This window comes from Dermacentor andersoni, chromosome 3 (genome assembly GCF_023375885.2).
Source record: "Dermacentor andersoni chromosome 3, qqDerAnde1_hic_scaffold, whole genome shotgun sequence".
Taxonomy (NCBI): Eukaryota; Metazoa; Arthropoda; class Arachnida; order Ixodida; family Ixodidae; genus Dermacentor; species Dermacentor andersoni.
The window spans coordinates 229,511,246-229,529,945 of record NC_092816.1 but is presented as its reverse complement, the minus strand read 5'-3'; the positions used below and the strand labels follow the sequence as shown (position 1 = coordinate 229,529,945).

General features: G+C 43.9%; 1 protein-coding gene across 1 annotated transcript in view; it reads right to left on the bottom strand.

Annotated features, from left to right (window-relative positions):
- The window catches only part of LOC126536569 (F-box/LRR-repeat protein 12-like), a 39,325-nt gene that overhangs the window by 10,386 nt on the left and 10,239 nt on the right, over window positions 1-18,700 (bottom strand). Inside the window, exon 2 of the mRNA XM_050183591.3 lies at window positions 13,239-13,479. Within this exon, the coding sequence (XP_050039548.1) occupies window positions 13,239-13,479 (241 nt within the window). The remainder of the gene's footprint in view (window positions 1-13,238; window positions 13,480-18,700) is intronic.

Here is an 18,700-nt window from a genome sequence, read left to right as displayed (position 1 = left end):
ATGTTGCTTCTACGTTGCTTCTCGATGATGCTTTCTATGTCTGCAGGTGTTTCGGTGCCGACAGAAATAACAATGCTGGAGCGAGGCGGGATGCTCACTTGATCTTTGAGCACACTCAAGGCATGGCGACTACAATAGCTCTTTGGCGGCATCACTTGATCTTCCAACTGTGTTATCAACTTCAACTTCAGGATGATGACTGCGCTGTGTTGGTTCAGGCAGTCCATGCTGAGAATTACATCTCATGAACATTGTTGGAGCACAATAAAGGTGGCTTCTAGACTGCGTGGCTGTCGAGAAGCACGTCGAGGTTGGTGGTTCTTAGCCTTGCATTGCAGTTAGTCCTTGGTGTCGGATCATGGCTGCGTAGCATTGACTTGTGGCTGGTACGGGGCATCGTCAGGTCATCTTTCGTTAACGTTGCTCCCAGACTTCGTCGGGATGGCGGCGTCTCATCGACATGTCATTGAGACAAGATTTTCAGCAACCGCAACAGCAACCGCACCTATATCGGTTGCTGCTTTTAGTTTTTCGGATATGGGCTCGCAGAACGCCCCTGGGCTGGGCCAGTGTGGTTGGCGTTGTGGTGAAAGGTAGCAGCCTGGTGAGAACGAACGGGACGGTCGTCGAGAACTCCACTGAGTGGCGGCGTGGTAGTTGGTGATGTCAACAGAGTGCTCTCCAAGCTGTTGACGCAGCGTGTTGACAAGGAACCCTCTCAGTCCCAAGTCGTGGTACGGGCATTGGCACTACACAAGGCCGGCTTCTCCGCAATGATAGCAGAGCGGGCAGTGGTCGGGGGCTTGCCAAATGTCCGTCTTCATTGCATAGCTATGCTGGCCGAAGGGTGGGCATGCTGGCGGCGGCGGGTGACGGAATGGCGGTGTTACAGGGCTCTGGCGTGGGCGAAGAAGGGGCCTTGACAGTGGGTGACGGAGGTGTAGGTCATCGCTTCAGGCACGGCAGGTGGCTATTCGAGCTGCACTTCAGAAACGCCCAGTGACCGTTGATGTTTGCCCTTGACCATGTCAGTGACCGAGGACACCTTAGGTTGTGATGAAAGTAAGATTTTGCACAGTTCTTCGCACACAATGGCCCTGATGGTCTGTTGGAGGTCACTTGAGCCCAGTGCTTGGATGGCGCACTGCAGCGTGAGCATTTAGCAGTTATATTGCCTAGTGCGCATTTCCAGAATTTTCTCAATCGTTGTTGCCTCTGTCAAGAAGTCATCTAGTGTCTTCAGTGGGCTGCAGATCAGTCCGGTGAAAAGTTCTTGCTTTACGCCTCGCATGAGGAAGCAGACTTTTTTCTCCTCGGACATTTCTGGGTTGGCGTGCCGGAAAAGGTAGGTCATCCCATCCATGGAGATGGCGATGGTCTCACTGGGTAGTTTGCCCTCGGGTTTGCAGCAGAACTTTGGCCCTTTCTTTTTGGACAACGCTTGTGAAGGTCCTCAGGAAGTTACTGTGGAATAAGCCCATGTTGTAAGATGAACTCCCGGTTCTCGAACCAAGTCCTCGTGGCATCTTCCAAGGAGAAGGGTGTTCGGTACATGAACGCACTAGCACCTCCACCAGATGTCATGTAGTAGTGATGAAGAAAGCAGCAAAACTGGGAATGAAGAAACTAGCGTTTTGTTGGGTGAACTTGTGCCCTCAAAAACCGGCTACACTCAAAGAATGGTGACAGTGGCGAACACAGTTGGTGATCGGCAAAAATCTGACCTGCGGATCAAGCGCATGAGCTTTTATACATCAGTCATGGAAGGTTCCAGGGTAATCGCTGGTGCCCGCACGTCTTCCAGAAAGTTCTACACCATTTGCGTTGCACATACATGAAACCAGATTACAAATGGTTCATTGACAACAGACAGCAAAAAGAACCACCGATAACATTCGAGAAACCTCCAATATGTGCGGACGCGTCCCACACGGAGAGATAACATTTGTTAGACAGTGAAAAGCTGTCACACGACAAAGACAAACAAGTACACATGTTAATATGCTTGCGACATTGTGGTGCCGGCGCTTCCCAAATTTGGAACCAAATGCTCAAAATAGGAATTTTTCCTGACAAGCTGAAGATAGCACAACTATCTGTTGTGCACAAAGGAAATGATGACAATTTTTTCGAAGACTATGGTCCCATTTCTGTTTTGACTGTTTTCTCCAAGGTTGCTACAAATGTTATAAAAATGCATTTAGGTGCTTTACTTGAGAAGCTCCTAACACAGTATCAACCCAACAATATGGTTTTCAAAAGGAAAAATCAACTGAAACGACAAAAATTCATGTGAAAGATATACTAGTTATCATAGAAAACGAACTTCTGGCCCAAGGATTGTTCTTTGATCTCAAAAAGGCTGTTGATTCTGTCAATGGTAAAATTATTTTTGTTAAATTACCATCCCATGAAATAAGAGGTACTCCATTAGACCTGATCAAGAGCTACTTAACATTGAGAACACAATGTACTAGTGTAAATGGCGTTTCATCTAGCTATGTGGATATATGCACTGGCGTTACGCAGGGTTCAATTTTGGGACAACTATTATTTTTCCTGCACATCAACGACAAAGTCAACCATCCATACACTCCCTCAATGGTGATGTATGCAGACAACACTAATATTTTCCTTTTCTGGGTCAAATTCACACTCTGTAGCAGGACAGGCTAACGCAAGGCTGACTGAAGTGTCAAAATGGCTGACAGCATATAAACTAGAAATTAATGTACACAAGACAAATTTTCTACTATTCATAACAAGAACAAAATCGTAGAAAGTGAATCCATTATGATTTTTTGCAACAGTGCTCTCATAGGTGTATTCCATGCGATATTCAGGAGCTTTTTCTATGAAGTTAACATGGATGATCATACTAATCATGTATGTCTGAAAGCCTATAGTCAAATTTATATGATCTACAAAATGAAAAATTCGTTGCCATTATGGTTAAAGAAGAAAATTTATTATGCTCTTGTAAAATCATACCTACATTGTTATTTATTTCTTTAGTCAGGCTCTTCTGTTTGCATTGTCTACAGAACTTGTTTGTACTATAAGCAAACCTTTTGCCAATTGTAAAATTATTTTTTGTGCACTGTATCATGGCCCCACAGCTACCTCAACTTCTTTTTGCAACTTGCTTTATGATGTCCATAACAGTATTGTCATTAGGTTTGGTTCCCCCTTTGCCTCTGTTTATTCTACACAAATTCAACTATCCTACTACATATATTGGTGAGCAATGACTCTGTTACTGCCAAAAATGCTTCCTCCAAGTGTGCAAAGTTCTTTAACCTTTGTGCTGACTTTAACATTACTCAACTCGGCAACGGCAACATCTTCCAGTATTTCTGACTTAATATTTACCACTATTCTGGTGCTAGTCCCTCCCTTAACTTACCTACCAGGGTTAAGAGATCATTCATTGGTTCACTTTACTTAAAATGTGGCTCACCTCTACCAGAATTCAAAGTAATGCATGACTAAGACAAAGTTGATAAAAGATCAATAATCATCGAGTAAGAACTATTTATAGGACGTTATAGAACAGCTTTGACATACACTTCATAGACATAAACTGTTGCTGTAAGGAAAGAATAATATCTCTGGCTGAATGATGTGTACGACAAAAGAAAATCATCTTTATCCCTCTGTCACCATGGTTCAACTCTTAAAAATGCCAATCCAATAAAACAAAAAGGGTGTTTCGTCGTGCAATGCAAACTAAGAATACATGCAAACTAAGATCATTGGGAAGCATATAATCAAGCTGACAGTGAAGATACCTGTATCATTCAGTGTGCAAAGGATTTGTTTCTTAAATACACATTACCATCTATATTTCAAGCTAGCTCTCATAAATTTTGAAGCATAATCCGCAGTTATGCGACACGACTCAGTCAACTGACCTATAGTAATAACACTATGCTTCTGCCTAGCCAATATTGCATAGTTTTGAGTAATGCATTTGTTTCCTTTTTCAGTACAGCTGCTCCTGCATTGCGCCCCTGGCTACTTGACTGAAACCCCCTAGATCCCATTATTACAGATTTGGTTGATGTTGCCAAGCTCATCGAGAATCTAAAGATCTCTTTGTCCACTGGTTCTGAGTCACTCAACTCAACGATATTAAATATAACTGAAGTGTGTTCGTCTATAATTCTTTCAAAACTTGTTGAGCAACCTTTACAGTGTTCTAACTACCCAGTGATTGGAATGTGGGGATGGCAGTCCTTGTCGACAAATCAGGTAATGCGCATTTGCCCTATAACTGTCATCCTATATCATTAACAAATATTCCTTGCAAAATCTTAGAACATATATATTCGTACTTAATCAAAGTTTTGATGAACAATTCATTCTTTAATAATTGCCAGCATGGATTTAGGAAAATGTTTTCACGTGAGACCCAACAATTCACATTAACTAATGGCCTATTTATGGCCACAGACCTTGGTTTCAATATCGAATCCATTGTTTATTTTTTTTTTTCAAAGGCATTGGACTATGTATTGCACGAATTACTTGTTTTCAAGCTTAGTCAACTTAGTATTGATGCTAACATATCTGGCTGGGTTAAAGACTTTCTGTTTAACTGAACTCAATATGTAGCAGCTAACACTTATTCTTCTGCTTCCTCTATTGTTCCATCCAGCATACAAAAAGGGTCCGTACTGGGCCTTTGCCGTTTCTTGTTTATATTAATGACCTTCCCAACAGTTCTGCATTTTCATCTAAACTTTTTGGCAATGATTGAATAATTTACCATAATATAACAAACCCTGCAGCTTCAATGAATACTCAAAGCCATCTTGACCACTTATCCTTATGGTGTGACAAACGGCTTGTGCAATTTCACTTTAGCAAATGTACAAACATGAGAATAACTCGGTGTCTTCACCCAACAAACAATACATATTACTTAAAATGGAGATCCCGTAAACTCTGTTAACGCTTACAAATATCTTGGCATTAATATTACTAATTACCTGTCATGGAGCATGCACATGGACTACGTAGCTTGCAACGCTAACTGCACTCCTGGCTACCCATGCCATAACTTTTCCAAAGTACCTTTGTCTTTGACCACTTGTGTTTATATTTTGACCAAAAGTGACCTTATTTTGCTTATTCCTTATATGGCTTATTTTCAAACTTCACTCCATTGAAAACCCTTCTAAAGTTTTTTCAACTACCTTCCTTCATGTTTTAAGTTGAAAACCTTATTTTACCTCTTCACTATGCAACATATATGTACTTGTCATTGCCACAAATGGTAAATTTAGAAACAAGGAAAAATGCTTTCTTTTATGCTATTTCTAAAATAACTATTCTGAGAAGCAAAGTTCTTCACCAAAGCAAGTTTTTCATGCATTCTTGTGCTTCTAAGGCAGGTCACAAATTGTGTGCAACTTCATGAAGCACGTAATAGCACAGAGAGCTTTGCCACAGGGCACGTACCAGATTACCAGATTGTTCCTAATTTGTCACAAGGCGCAAAAATTACGCGATTCCAGAAATGCGGTCTTTGAGCACTGACAAAGTGCTGCCACCTATGTAAGGAAACATGGACCACAATAAACACACCCCTTCAGCACTGACGAAATGACTGCTATCTGTGTTGCAGAACACGAAGAATGAACCAATGCGGCATTCAAGGTGTTGAAAAAGTGTTGACATCTATGTAGTAAAACAAAAAAGAGAGAAATAATTGGGGGTTTCAAATGCTGGCACTGCAGCCATTTATGTAGTAGAAGAAAAACCAAGTGGACATGCTGACTTCGGGCAAATCACTTTGAATACAGGATTATTGCCATTAACGAGCTGAACTCACCCAAAGCAAGGTTAACCAGGATCGCGTTGATGAGCCGCGCTCATCCAAAACATTTCAGGGTTTAAAATTAACTTTGTTCAAAACTCTAGCCCATCCTAAATTGGAATATGCATCCACCATCTGGGACCATAGTGAATCAATTGTCATCATTGCTCTCAAATCTGTTCAGTATCGCGCTACCTGGTTTATACACCAGTCACATGAGCATGCCAAAGGTCCTTTGAAGATAAGGAGCACTGAGCTTTCAAAGGCACATTAGTTCGAGGGATATATGTCGGTGCTACACGGTCTCCAGGTAGTCTGCGTTGAAGCTTGTAACAGAAACCGCAACGTATCCTTAGCACTGCCATCGCCTCGAAAGTAATAAAAAAATATGGCCCAAATGCGTCATATCATAAATTTGTCAAATTTTTTAAAGCAACATTTATTTTTCCTAATACATAGAAACATCAAAACAAAATGCACACATAGTAAAGGCATTACTTTACCACAAACAGATGTATTTATTGTAATGATGGCCACCATGTTTACCATTTCGTACACCGCATGCTGGCGTTATTCGTTGCTGCCTTTGCATAAGCTGCTCTGTTTCTTTCGTTGTGGCTAGGCAGCGGTAGGTACGCATAAACGCGGTAAAGTAAAGAACTACAAAACAAAAGTGACAAGGGAAGAAGACGCGCAGAAAAAAGCCGAGGAGACTGGGATGCCTAGTAGCCACTAACCAAAGAACCAAATCGCACATGGCACTAGACTGGATGACAGGCCATTTACGGAAGCGAAGATCTTGGGAGCCTGGCCTCACAGTTCATTGGCCCAGAAAGCAGTTCGAGCGCTTTTTCGCTACCTGAGGGCAACAGACTTGAGTGCACGACTATAGACATCCTACACCTAAGTTCTCTCTCTCCCTCTTTCACTCCCCATTCCCCTCCCCACGTGTAGGGTAGCAAACTGGACTCTGGTTAACCTCCCTGCCTTTTTGTCTTCCCTTCTCTCTCTCTCTCTCTCGTACATGGCACCCGTGTGGTGTCGATGTTGCTGCTGACAGGCCATGCCGGCATTGCTGTACTGGCGCTTTCATGATGGAGATTGCGGCTGTCCCGAAAGTGTTTCGTACTTTAGTAACAGTATTCAGTACTTATAAGCTTGTTCTGAAGAGGTAAAAATTGAACTTCCATATTTTTAGAGATTATTTTTTCTGCTGTCAGACACCCCCTAGGCTCGAGAGTATTCCCTTGAGGTTTCAAAGGACGAACACGCACTCCTATGACTCAAAGCTCCCTTCCAGTAGGGCTCCTTTGCTGTGCCTGTGTGACAGTGCGCATTCCTCCTTGAAGCAAAGGATCTTCGGTTCAAAGGACTTTGAAAGTGCCCGTGTGACTGGAGTATTATACTACAAAATTATTCCTGTCACAGTCCTGTCTCCTCAATAAAAAAACATGCTAAACTTACTTGATCTATCTTTATGTCGTAAATATTTTTGCCTCTGCCTTTTTCAGTAAATGTACCATCAAAATGAAGCATTAAAAAGCTATTTTCTTTTTACCGATGTACATTCCATCATGTAGGCAATCACAGATTTAGGCTTGGTGTCCTATCTTGTGGAAATGTCACTGATCTCACGGCCGTGCGGATATTGGGAGAGATGGAGTCGGGAGACGCAGGTGAGCACAGCAAACAGATTTTACTTGGGACAAACCCAAAATAAAACACACTCAAAACTAAGTTAACTCCACGCAATACTCCTAAGAAATGCAACGCCATAAAGAGCAATCGGCACCTTTGTCGCCTACTTAACCCTTTGAAGGTTTTTGCGGTATATGTACGGTGGTGGTTTTCTGTCCCGCAAGGTCTTTGCCGTATGGGCACGGTTTGGACCCTCCGTTTGAAATTTGACGCCATAATGATGATGCGTGCTCTCTGGTAGGTGCTGCCACCTCTTAGGACTTATAAGAAGCGTTTGAAATTTGTGCTGCCTTCTTGCAGAGATAAAAAGAACTGATTTCTAGTTTCAGCGCGTCGCAGAGACTGCGGCAACACCTATTTCGCAGTTTCGGTTTTGCCGCGTCATCGCAATGGAGGCGAGCGAAACGTTATTTTTCTCTTTGCCGGCACTCTCTTGCAGGGGCGGTGAAGTTTGATTTTTATCTTAATTGGCGCTGCTCTTAGCTTATCACTGCTGCTCGCGAGATATTCTGAGTGGCAACGCACTTTCGCGGTTTCGGTTCCGCCGCGTGATCGCAACGAAGGCGCGCGAAACATGATTTTTCTCTTTGTCGGCGCTCTCTTGCAAGGGCAGCGGAAGTTGATTTCTATCTTGATTGGCGCTGCTCTTAGCTTGTTTATCACCGCCATTCACGAGGTATTCTCGCTCTCTGCAGCAACGCACTTACGCGAGAGGGTGCCTCAGACATCTGCCCAAGGCAGCTGCATGTAGAGAAGAGGTCATGTGTGTGCCAACACAACTCGTCACTCCAAGAGGAGAACAGACACGCGTTTTAGGTGTGCAGACTGCGATAAGGTGCTGTGCATAGACCCGTGTTTCAAGGAGTACCACACTCTGAAATACTACTGAACATTTTACAGTTCTGAGTGGTGCCAACACTAAAATACTGTTCCTAATTTTTTTTTTTTAGTATTTATTCCCGACTTTATACATTTTGCACATTCGAGATCTGCAATACCATAATTTGACCACCTGGGAAAGTTTTTTTCAAAATAATTTGACCCTCAAAGGGTTAATGGTGACTATGTCCTAATTGCCGGCCACGTCAGTCCTTAGCACGGTCCACGCGAAAGTCCGGCAACCCTGGCCTATAGCTGTGCGCTAACAAAAAGGAACGCTCTTACAAAGTTCTGTCGTCGCACGTTTCCCCAAGTCCGATGCGTGTCAGCTCTTGGTCACAGTCAGTGCTCCTGCCGACTCCGCAAGCTTTGCTGCCTTGCTATCGGCCAGCCAACTCGTCCGTCGTCTTGGATGTCAGTGTCCCGAACTCTGTCCCTGACGTGGCACTCCAGCCTCCCTGGGTAGGCCTAATGCTGTTTTCTGCCGCTACTTCGCGTGCCGACAAGACGCCCCGGGGACTATCGTCCGTGCGGTCTGCCTCTGAAGGGGGATCCGATTCCTGGAGTGCCCAGCGCCACCGTGAGAGGCTGCAGCAGGTCCAAAGAGCCTCGCTCAAGCGTCACTGAGGTCGACAGCCACACCGTGGATCGCCAGCGTCACGAACTTGGCCGAACCTCCATGGCTCCCGTCGCCAGTATGATACTGACGCTCCAACCTTCTTGGCCCAGAGCCACGTCGATAATGCCAGCTCAGCGCTGCTTCTCTCCCGATCACGGCTCGGGTCACGCGCCTCGAGGGCCCATGCCATTCGGACCTATTGGTGCACAGCGTTCTCTTCTTTTCTTCTTGTGCCCCATGCCTCTTACATATGACAGGAAAGAACCTATGTAATGACTATTCTATCCCCAAAACCAAGATTGAATGAACCGCTTCCCTACCTCCGTCACTGCCATTACCAACTTCAACTTCAAAACTGCCATTTACAATGTTTTTTTCTTTGTTAAACTTGTATTTTTTTGTTGTTCCTAATATCCTAAGGCTAGCTGCTGAGGCACATCAGTTACTTAATAATGACTTTGCCTCGGATAATGACCGTGGAGATAGTTCGACCGTGGCCACACCTGTCACTGGCACGAAAAGCGATTCCCGCACTAGTACAATACTTGAAGTGCACTGGCTTAGGAGACCGTTTATAGTGTCCTTGTGCATCCTCCCACACTCAGTGCTTACTCTCTCCCTTTATTCTTCTATTCCCCTTTCCCCCACCACCAGTGTAGAGTAGCAAACCGGGTGCTCGTCTGGTGGACCTCCCTCCCTGCCTTTCCTGTCCTTGCTCTCTCTCTTGCCTTTCTACTCATGTCACAAAACCTCCAGCAATTACTACTGCACACATTTCAACATTTTATTTACAGGAGTAGTAAGGCCAGGACAAATTAAGGCTTACAAACACAGGATTACTAGATCGCAACATTCTTAAACAACAATAAAGCTATGAAAGAAAGAATTGTAAACCATAAATCTGAAAAAATAACGTCGACGGTAAGTCCATTACTTCTCGTGTAATTTCTCTCAAATTACCTGGAAAACCATCATTATTGAGTACACTCTCGTGTGTAGTGTGGTCTTTGTTCTATACAATGGTGCATACTATGTGTTGACCTTTTTCCCACTGCAGTTCGCTGTAGAGTAATGAGACAGCGCTTTCAGCAGTGCACTGCACATTGCCTCAGTGAAAGCATATGAATACGAAACTATTACCCTGTCTGTTCTAATATTGTGCGATGAAATGCACCTGGGTGTTCGTTAACAGACTGTGTTCCCTTCATGCTGCAAAATGTGGACCGGTAGAGGGAAGACACGCGCAATAGTTGGCTGCAAAAATAGCGACTGGCACATTAAGGAATAGAATGGATCTGTGTGACCAGGTCCACGTACCTCTGCTACATAAGGACTGCCTGCGTGGCTGGTCCTTCGCGATGCACAGCTTTCCTCGAGAATAAAAAACTTTGCTCTTTTGCCAGAACTGCATCGCTAACCTCCAAAGAAAGGACTTCAACCCTAGAAAGTCAACAAGAGTGAATACCAATCGTTACACAGTGACAAAAGGAGTAGTGCTGCTTCCTGGCAAAGTGAATTTCTTGCACCTTATCTACACATATCTACACCAACTCACACGCAAACATGCGCTTATTCGATTGACGACGTATCAGGAATAAGTAAATCGGCACACACTTGAACCAATGTGGGGAAGCATGGGTGACGGCAGCTACAGTGACAGCACATGAATGTTTGAAGCTGAACATTATTGTGACATTCCACTGAGTAAGCGAGCGTGATATGCAATAATGTGGCTTTGCCACTAGCTATTATAAAGTATAGAACATCAATGTTCGAGACCTTGCAAGAACAAATCAATTGCAGCTGAGCACATCCACGAGTGATTAGGCAGAAAATAAACGATATGATAGTGACCGTGCCGAGGAAGAAGAAGAAGAATAACTTTATTGAAGAATAAAACGCTCAATGGGTGGAGCCCCTAGACAAGGGCCCCACTGGCTTCCGTGCACCGTCTTGCTTGTCGGATGATGGCCCTTTGGACCTCTTCCTGTGAACTGGACAGTACCGCCTCCCATTGTGTATGCTCCGTAATTTCTGTGTTTGTCTTTTGTGTATATGCCGTGCATGCCCATGAGATGCGGTCTAAGGTTGGCGTGGCTCCGCACCATGGGCATGTGCCCGTATATCTTTCGGGATGAATTTTATGGAGAATGTGCAGGTTGTTATATGTATAGGTTTGCAGCTTTCTCCATATAACCTATTCTTCCTTACTAAGATTCTTATCTGGGGGTGGTAGCTTCATTCTATTTCCTCTGTGATAGTTTAAAATTGCAGAGTAGTTCTGGTCAATCGAGATCGGGTCGTCAGAGGCGTCCTGTGAGCCCCCGTGGTGTGTAGCATGCGCACGAGCTACTCTGTCAGTCTCTTCATTTCCCCTGATTCCCTCATGACTGGGTACCCATAAAAGGTGAAATCTGGCTGGGGGTTTTATATATTATATAATCTTATAGGCTGCGGTGCATACTAGTCCCCTGAGGTAGCTTCTGCATGCCGCTTGAGAGTCTGATAGGATGGTTATTTGTTGTTGGTTTGGTTCCGTCGCTTCGATAGCAAGGGCTATTACGATTTCTTCTGCTTCAACGATAGTGATGTTGTGAGTGGAGGCGCTAATGATTTCTTTGCCCATGTAGTCAGTGACAGCAGCTACCGTTCTTTTCTGCCTGCCTGGGTATCTTGCCGCGTCCACGAAGCGGGAGTTTGGTTTGTCGCCGTGCGTTTTTTCAGTGTATGCAGCTCTGGCTTCTCTGCTGCCTGCATGTAGAGTTGGGTCCATATTTCAGGGTATTGGCACCACTTTGATGCAGTTTCTGATTATTGTGGGGATGGGTTTAGTTTGGTTGTGTTTTTCTAGGAGCTCGTGATACCCGAGTCTGCCAAAGAGTTTCCTACCCGTGGTCGTTTGTGCGAGTCTGTTTCTTTGAATTATCAGTTGAGCTTCTGCCAGTTCCTCGAATGTGTTATGAATCCCTAGAGACATGAGTTTTTCGGTTGGGGCGCATTGCGGAATTTGTAGGGTGATCTTGTAGGCTTTTCTTAAGCACGAATTGATTGCATGAGAATCATGACAAGCGGCTGGTTCAAAGATTTAGCAAATAAAGAATGAAGAGCAAAACACACTGATACTGATTTACTTCATAAGTGTAAAGTTTGGAAAGCTTGGAGAAATTATTAGCCCCACTTTTATTGCAAGCATCTGTTTACGGTGCTTGCGCTTGTTCGGACAAGGTGTAATGAGCTCCGCAAGTGCTTACACGTCCTCTGAAGCAGTGGCCAAAGCTTCGTGTCATCCACCCAGTCACTGTCTATGACATCTGCCAAAACAGAGCTTTTCTGTGCTGCACTGGTGTCATTCGCATTCACTGCAAACATGGAGGCAGCTGAGGCAAGGAATGGACGTGTCACCATGTGATCAAACATGGCGGCGCCTATGGAATCGCCATGAAAAGGGTCTGTAGTGTTTTTGTTTTTTTCTGTTCGTGTTGTGTATAAATTTTCATATTTGTATGCATGTTTGCAGTTTTCTCTTATTACTTGTGTATTTCTATATGTTTCGCTCAAATCTACTAGATTATAATTTCAGTTTTGCGGCCACAGCTTGTGTGTAACTGTCATCCCAGGTGGGAAGATGTTACTGCCTTTTGTCCTCCCTTCTTAAGTGTAAAGATGTACAGTGTTCACGGATTGAAACACATCAATTTAGGGCCAACTAATGTGCACACATATTTTCGTTTCCACTGGCTGAAGTTTGTGTCACATCGACGTAATTTTGGAATGTACACTTAGATTGGAGTCTGCATTACATTTGGTGACCAGATTCCTAGTGACATGACATAGCACTCTCAAGTACTTTATAGATATGCAGGGTTCTACTAAATGCTCCCTGTCGCTTTTCATTCCGTGAGCACTGTACACTTCAATAGACTGCCATACTTCTGCGATATGACCCCTTGCACTCACTACAGAGCTCTGCTAGCCACATTAACTCCTTACTGCAAGTTTCCACAAGGATTTCAATGGTGTATGATTGCGATGGTTATGTGGCAGAAGTATTAAACAACAAAATTGCAATGTAACATAAAGCAATAAGCACTCACGCTTACATTCCAAATTAACAAAGATAGCTGAAGCACTGCATTTCGGCTTTACATGCTGAAAAACGATTTACACTAAAATGTTTACAGCAAAAGCTGTGAAATGTCAGAAGCATTAACCACTTGCCTTCAGTGATGGGCAACGCTGTGCCAGGTGCTTGAAGAACTTTGGTGTGAATGTGTGCTGTGCCCTACGGTTGGAGAAGAACATGTGAGCGCTGCCTGATATTCGTAGCTCCACAAGGTTTGCATCTGCATGAGCTCGAATAAGGTGCCATGCCTGCAGTGCCGAGAGTGGATGGGCCGACACGTCAATCATTCGTCGAAGCACTCTGTCACGTGCAACCCGTCGCCATCGTCGACAAACACTGGAAATGCAGCAAAAAAAAACTCAACAGACGCACATTTCACACTTGTGACACCACAACTACAAAGTATGCAGCGATCACTAGCGAGAAAGAGGAGGGGATCCAAGAGGCCTGGTCTTTTGTAAGTCACAACCATTAAATATTAACAAACAATGAAGCCAGAGAAAGTAAAGCCTTGCTTAACTGAAGTGTTGGCATAAAAGAGGCAAAGGGAAATGAAAGTGAACAAAGAGATAGCTTTTGTAACACCTGCACTTTCAGCTGTCTTCTATGCTCACACTAATACATCTAAATACAGTAATGTGGAAAGTTGGGTTAGTTGGTGACTAATCATCATACCTTACTGGTAAAGCAGCGCACTGACACAGACACAATGAAGACACACAAGAAAAGACGACACCCGCTGCGAGTGTCGTCTTTTCTTGTGTGTCTTCACTGTGTCCGTGTCAGTGCGCTGCTTCACCAGTAAGGTATGATGATATAAATACAATTTTCCCTTAGGGGTACTGAACATTGCTGCAAAATTCCTGGCACTACCCAATGTTTGCCTCTACGTAAAGGAATTCTTGAACACCACTGAATGCTCCTCTAGCTTGCTTTCATGTATGTCTCATACATTAATGTTTTCTACTGCTTTTTGTGATTCAAATTTTTATGTGTATTCTTACTTTCCCACTTCTGCAATAGCCCCAATATGGGCTGCAGTATCTGAATATACTGATATGACAATATGATGTGAACTTATAATACATGCTCATGACAGCACTGTCTTAATGTCTGGCTATATTAGCTTAGTGTCAGAAGGTAACAAAACTCTTGCTAACTTATAAGCGCAGTCTAAGATAAATTAATTTAAAATTACTCGAATAAAGACGAAGGTCATAATTTTTCATGCCAGGAATAAAATGCTAACATTAACACGTACCATATTTCATGGGAGCCACAAAATTGATATAGTAGATGGCCACAAAACTTTGGGGTTCATTTTTTATCTACATTAAACTCATATACTTACATTAATTATTTTAGTAAGAGCTTTCCTTAATAATCGGGATTGTATCCATTGCTGTGCTGTGCTCCTAGTTGCAACTATTATTGTGCTTCATTTAATTCAAATTTATTTTATCGCGCTTTTGTATAGCATACAACTAAAGGTAAAAAAAGCAGGCTTTTTGTTTTGCAGAAAAAATCATTTGCTCGTTGGAAATATGGATTCACAATCCACAACAAAGTATGCTTTACCAAAGTTCAATATTAATAGAGTTGAACATACTTACATCTTCTATTTATTACAGGCTGGGTTCATACAGGACATTTACAATTCAAAATTCAAGGACAAATCAAGGATTTTAAGGATGCCAAAGGTCAAAATTCAAGGAGGAGGAAACAAGCCTTATTTGTACACATACATTGAAAAATTGTGAAATCTCCTTTTCTCAGCTCCAATTTCTCGCAGCTAAGAAGCCGCTGAGTTGGACACATGCTCCAAGCTCATAAGGGTCACTTTTCAACTTTGATTTCACCACTGTAATGATGTTAGTCACTTTCTGGAGTGATGGTTAGTGTCCCATTTCAGCCAAAACTACTCATTGTGTTAAAGGCCCATCGCTCAAGCTTACTTTTTGCCAGGTATTTCAAAAGCCCAGGGTTTGAAAATGGAGCCATGATGGCTGTGGTTTAAACCAACTAGCAATATAAAAAAAATGGTACAGCTTAGTTGCTTGATCTGGTATTGTCTAGTCCACAATGGCAACGGTGATTTGAACAAACCTGTCATTGGTTGCTGCGAAAATGGCACATTGCAATTGTTTAGTGACTCTTAAAAGAAAACAGCTAGAATACTGTTACAGAAGGATAAAAGAAGAGAAAGGAAGAAGAAGATAGCGAGACGCTGGCTGCTGCACGTTGTTGCTGGTCAGGCATCTTACCTACATTGGCTGTGCTTGTATATATATTGTAAATACAGTCTGTCTATGCTCCCAACATCCCTGTAACATATTGGTGGTAGGTGCGGGGTACCACGGCTGAAAATGGAGCTTCGCAGTGGACGTCGCATCGCCGTCCCCACCATGAATGACGGTGAGCATGCAGGATCAACGTCGTTGCTGCCTCCAAGTGGGCAGCTACATCGCTGTCCCCTTTGGTTGTGGTAGTGAAACCCAAGGATCCTGGAACTTTCTGCGGGACTGATGGCGACGACGTTGAAGAGTGGGTGGCTATGTACAAAGGCGTGAGTGGAATCAACAGATCAGACCCTATGTTTATGCTAGCTAACCTGTTGTTCTATCTAAGAAGCACGGCAAAGGTGTGGCATGAAAACCACGAAGAGCTAACCAGCTGGGACCAATGCAAAGAGAAGTTAACAGAGTTGTTTGGCAAATCAGCCAGCCGTAAATTGCTGCAATGCAGGAACTGGCCTCCCGTTCCTGATCCCCCACGGAGTCCTATGTCTCGTACATCCAGGACGTGCTGGCATTTTGTAGTAAAGCCGATCACAACATGACAGAAGCTGAGAAGGTCGGTCATCTGCTAAAGGGAATTGCTGATGACACCTGTAATCTGCTCATGTGCAAAAGCTGCTCTACAGTTGATGCTATCATCAAAGAGTGCCGACAATTCGAGCAGGCCAAAAGCCAACGCGTCCTGCAACCATTCACCCGGAACTTGAAAACATTGGTCTACATTCTGTCTGTGCTGTTGTCAAACCCAGAGCCAACGAACGACCTTCTACTATTTTCGCTCCGCCTTGATGCTTCTCTCCACGTAATCGCAACCAGATTGAATGGAGAACTGTGGACGGCCAGCTGATATGTTTCACCTGTCGCTGCATTGGTCATGCCGCCCGATACTGTCACAACTCGTGACCCTCAACACCTCGCACGCCAACAACCTGAGCAGTTTTGATGGAAACACCCGCAATGTTTCGGCCACCGCCAAGTCTAACAGCACTGACAACTCTGCAGGAACATGTGGTACAGTCGCTCACTATGGCCGTGCGGACGCCAGTCTCGTTCACCGCAAACACATCGCCCATCTTCCCATTAGCTGCAGCCACATCGCCTTTCGTCCCCTGTGGCTTCTGGCTGCACCCTTTCGGAGAAATAAGAAATGCAGCCCTTGGAGGTGGTGCTGCGTGTTTAAGTATTGCTTGCTGCCCTACTTCTGTTCCATTTGCTGTGGTCGACAACCACCCTCAGGACGTTATACTTGGACTTTTTATCAAATCATTTTGCTCTCATCGACTGCGCAACCAGCGTTCTTCAGTTGGAACGGCCTCAACTTAACGATGTGCCAAGCATCGCCCCACTGCACTTGTGCTCGCTTCATGATGTGCATCTGTCACCTGAGGCAGTCACTTACGTCACTTTGACCGCACAGCCACAGGTTCCCGATGGTGAATATGTGCTTCGCCCCATCATTGAAGTGCTTTTGAACCGGAATGTTGCTGTTCCGCATATGCTGGTCACGGTTACTAATAATGATGTTGTTCTACCGCTCCTGAATTTCAGCCTGTGCGCTCAAGTGCTTCCGGCCGGCATGTTCTTGGCCAGCATTTCTAGTACTTCTGAATTTGACATTGAGAGTCTGAATGCTGAGAGTGGTTTATTAGTGCCAATTGCAGCTCACAGCTCTGGTTCCTTAATGGGTGACTTCACGAAAATGATTGCACCTGGCCTCACCTCTGCACAGGCCACAAACATACGTCTCCTGCTTGAATCGTGTAGTGACATCTTTGGTTTCAGAGATAGGCCTTTAGGTCAAACATCTGTTGTTCACCACTGTACAAACACTGGAGACACGAATCCTATTCGTTGGCGTCCCTATCGTGTATTGCATGCTGAACATAGAGTAGCCCAATCAGAAGTAGACAAAATGCTCTGCAAAGGGGTCATCAAACCATTAGCCAGCCCTTGGGCTTCGCTTGTCATCCTTGTGAAAAAAAAAAAAGAAAAAAGGTACCTGGCATTGTGTCAATTTTCGCCACTTAAATGTGATCATGTGAAAAGACGTCTACCCACTAGCACACATCGATGACGCCTTGGATTGCTTGTACGGAGCTAAATGCTTCTCATCCATTGATCTTCGATACAGTTATTAACAGATTTCCGTTGATGAAATGGACTGTGCAAAGACGGCTTTCATCACGCCTGATGATTTATATCAGTTAAAAGCCATGCCCTTTGGCCTATGCAATGCTCCTGGAACATTTGAACGTATGATGGACGCTCTTCTGTGAGGCTACAAATGGACCACCTGTCTTTGTTATCTTAACAACATTATTGTTTTTTCTCCCACATTCGGCAGCCACCTTACCCGACTCGCTGCCATACTTGCAGACTTCCGAAAAGCCGGCCTCCAAATGAACTCCACGAAATGTCAATTCAGGTGCTGTCAGATTACCCTGTTGGGAAACCACGTTGATGCATCTGTACAACCAGATCCGAAAAATGTTCACGTCGTTCGCAGTTTCCCTGTGCCCCTTGTTATAACTGAGTATGCTCGTGAAGTCATCGATCGTGCTCACATGGTGCATCAAGTCGTCCGATCTCATTTATTAGCTTCGCAGCATATACAAAAGCAGCGTTATGACCGGTGCCATCGCAATGTTAAGTTCGCCCCAGGTGCTTGTGTGCTCCTTTTGTCACCATGTCATTGGGTCGGCCTCTCACAGAAGCTTCTCTCTTGCTACAAAGGGTCTTATGAAGTCCTATGCGAAGTTAACGATGTCAATTACGAGAACTTACGAGAAATTACAAGAAATCTGGCATCTTTAGAATAACGTCAAATTCTTGTAAACACGAAATTAGGACACTTGGATGAGCTTGCGCTTCCTTTAAATCAATATATACGGACACATATGGCTTAAATAGGCAGCAGCTTCATTCATATTTTACTCAGCTGTGATACTTCACTCAGGGTGTCTACCAAGTTGGAATTTGCAAATTCCCTGAGTTTCCTAGGTTTTCCCTGACTGGCTTTGCAATATTCCCTGAGTGACACAGAACTTTGTTTTACATCAAGGCGGGCTGACACCATGTCGCCCGACGCTGTCACTCTCTAGCAAGCATGTTAAAAAATAAGTGACTTAATCAAGTTTTTATAATAAGGAGAAGCGTTTATTTTATTCAATAAGAAAAGAGAAAGGGCTAGTGGCTAGTGAAATGCTCAGCAAATAAAGTACCTTTGAAAAAAATGGTAAAACCAATTGTGATTCGAGTCG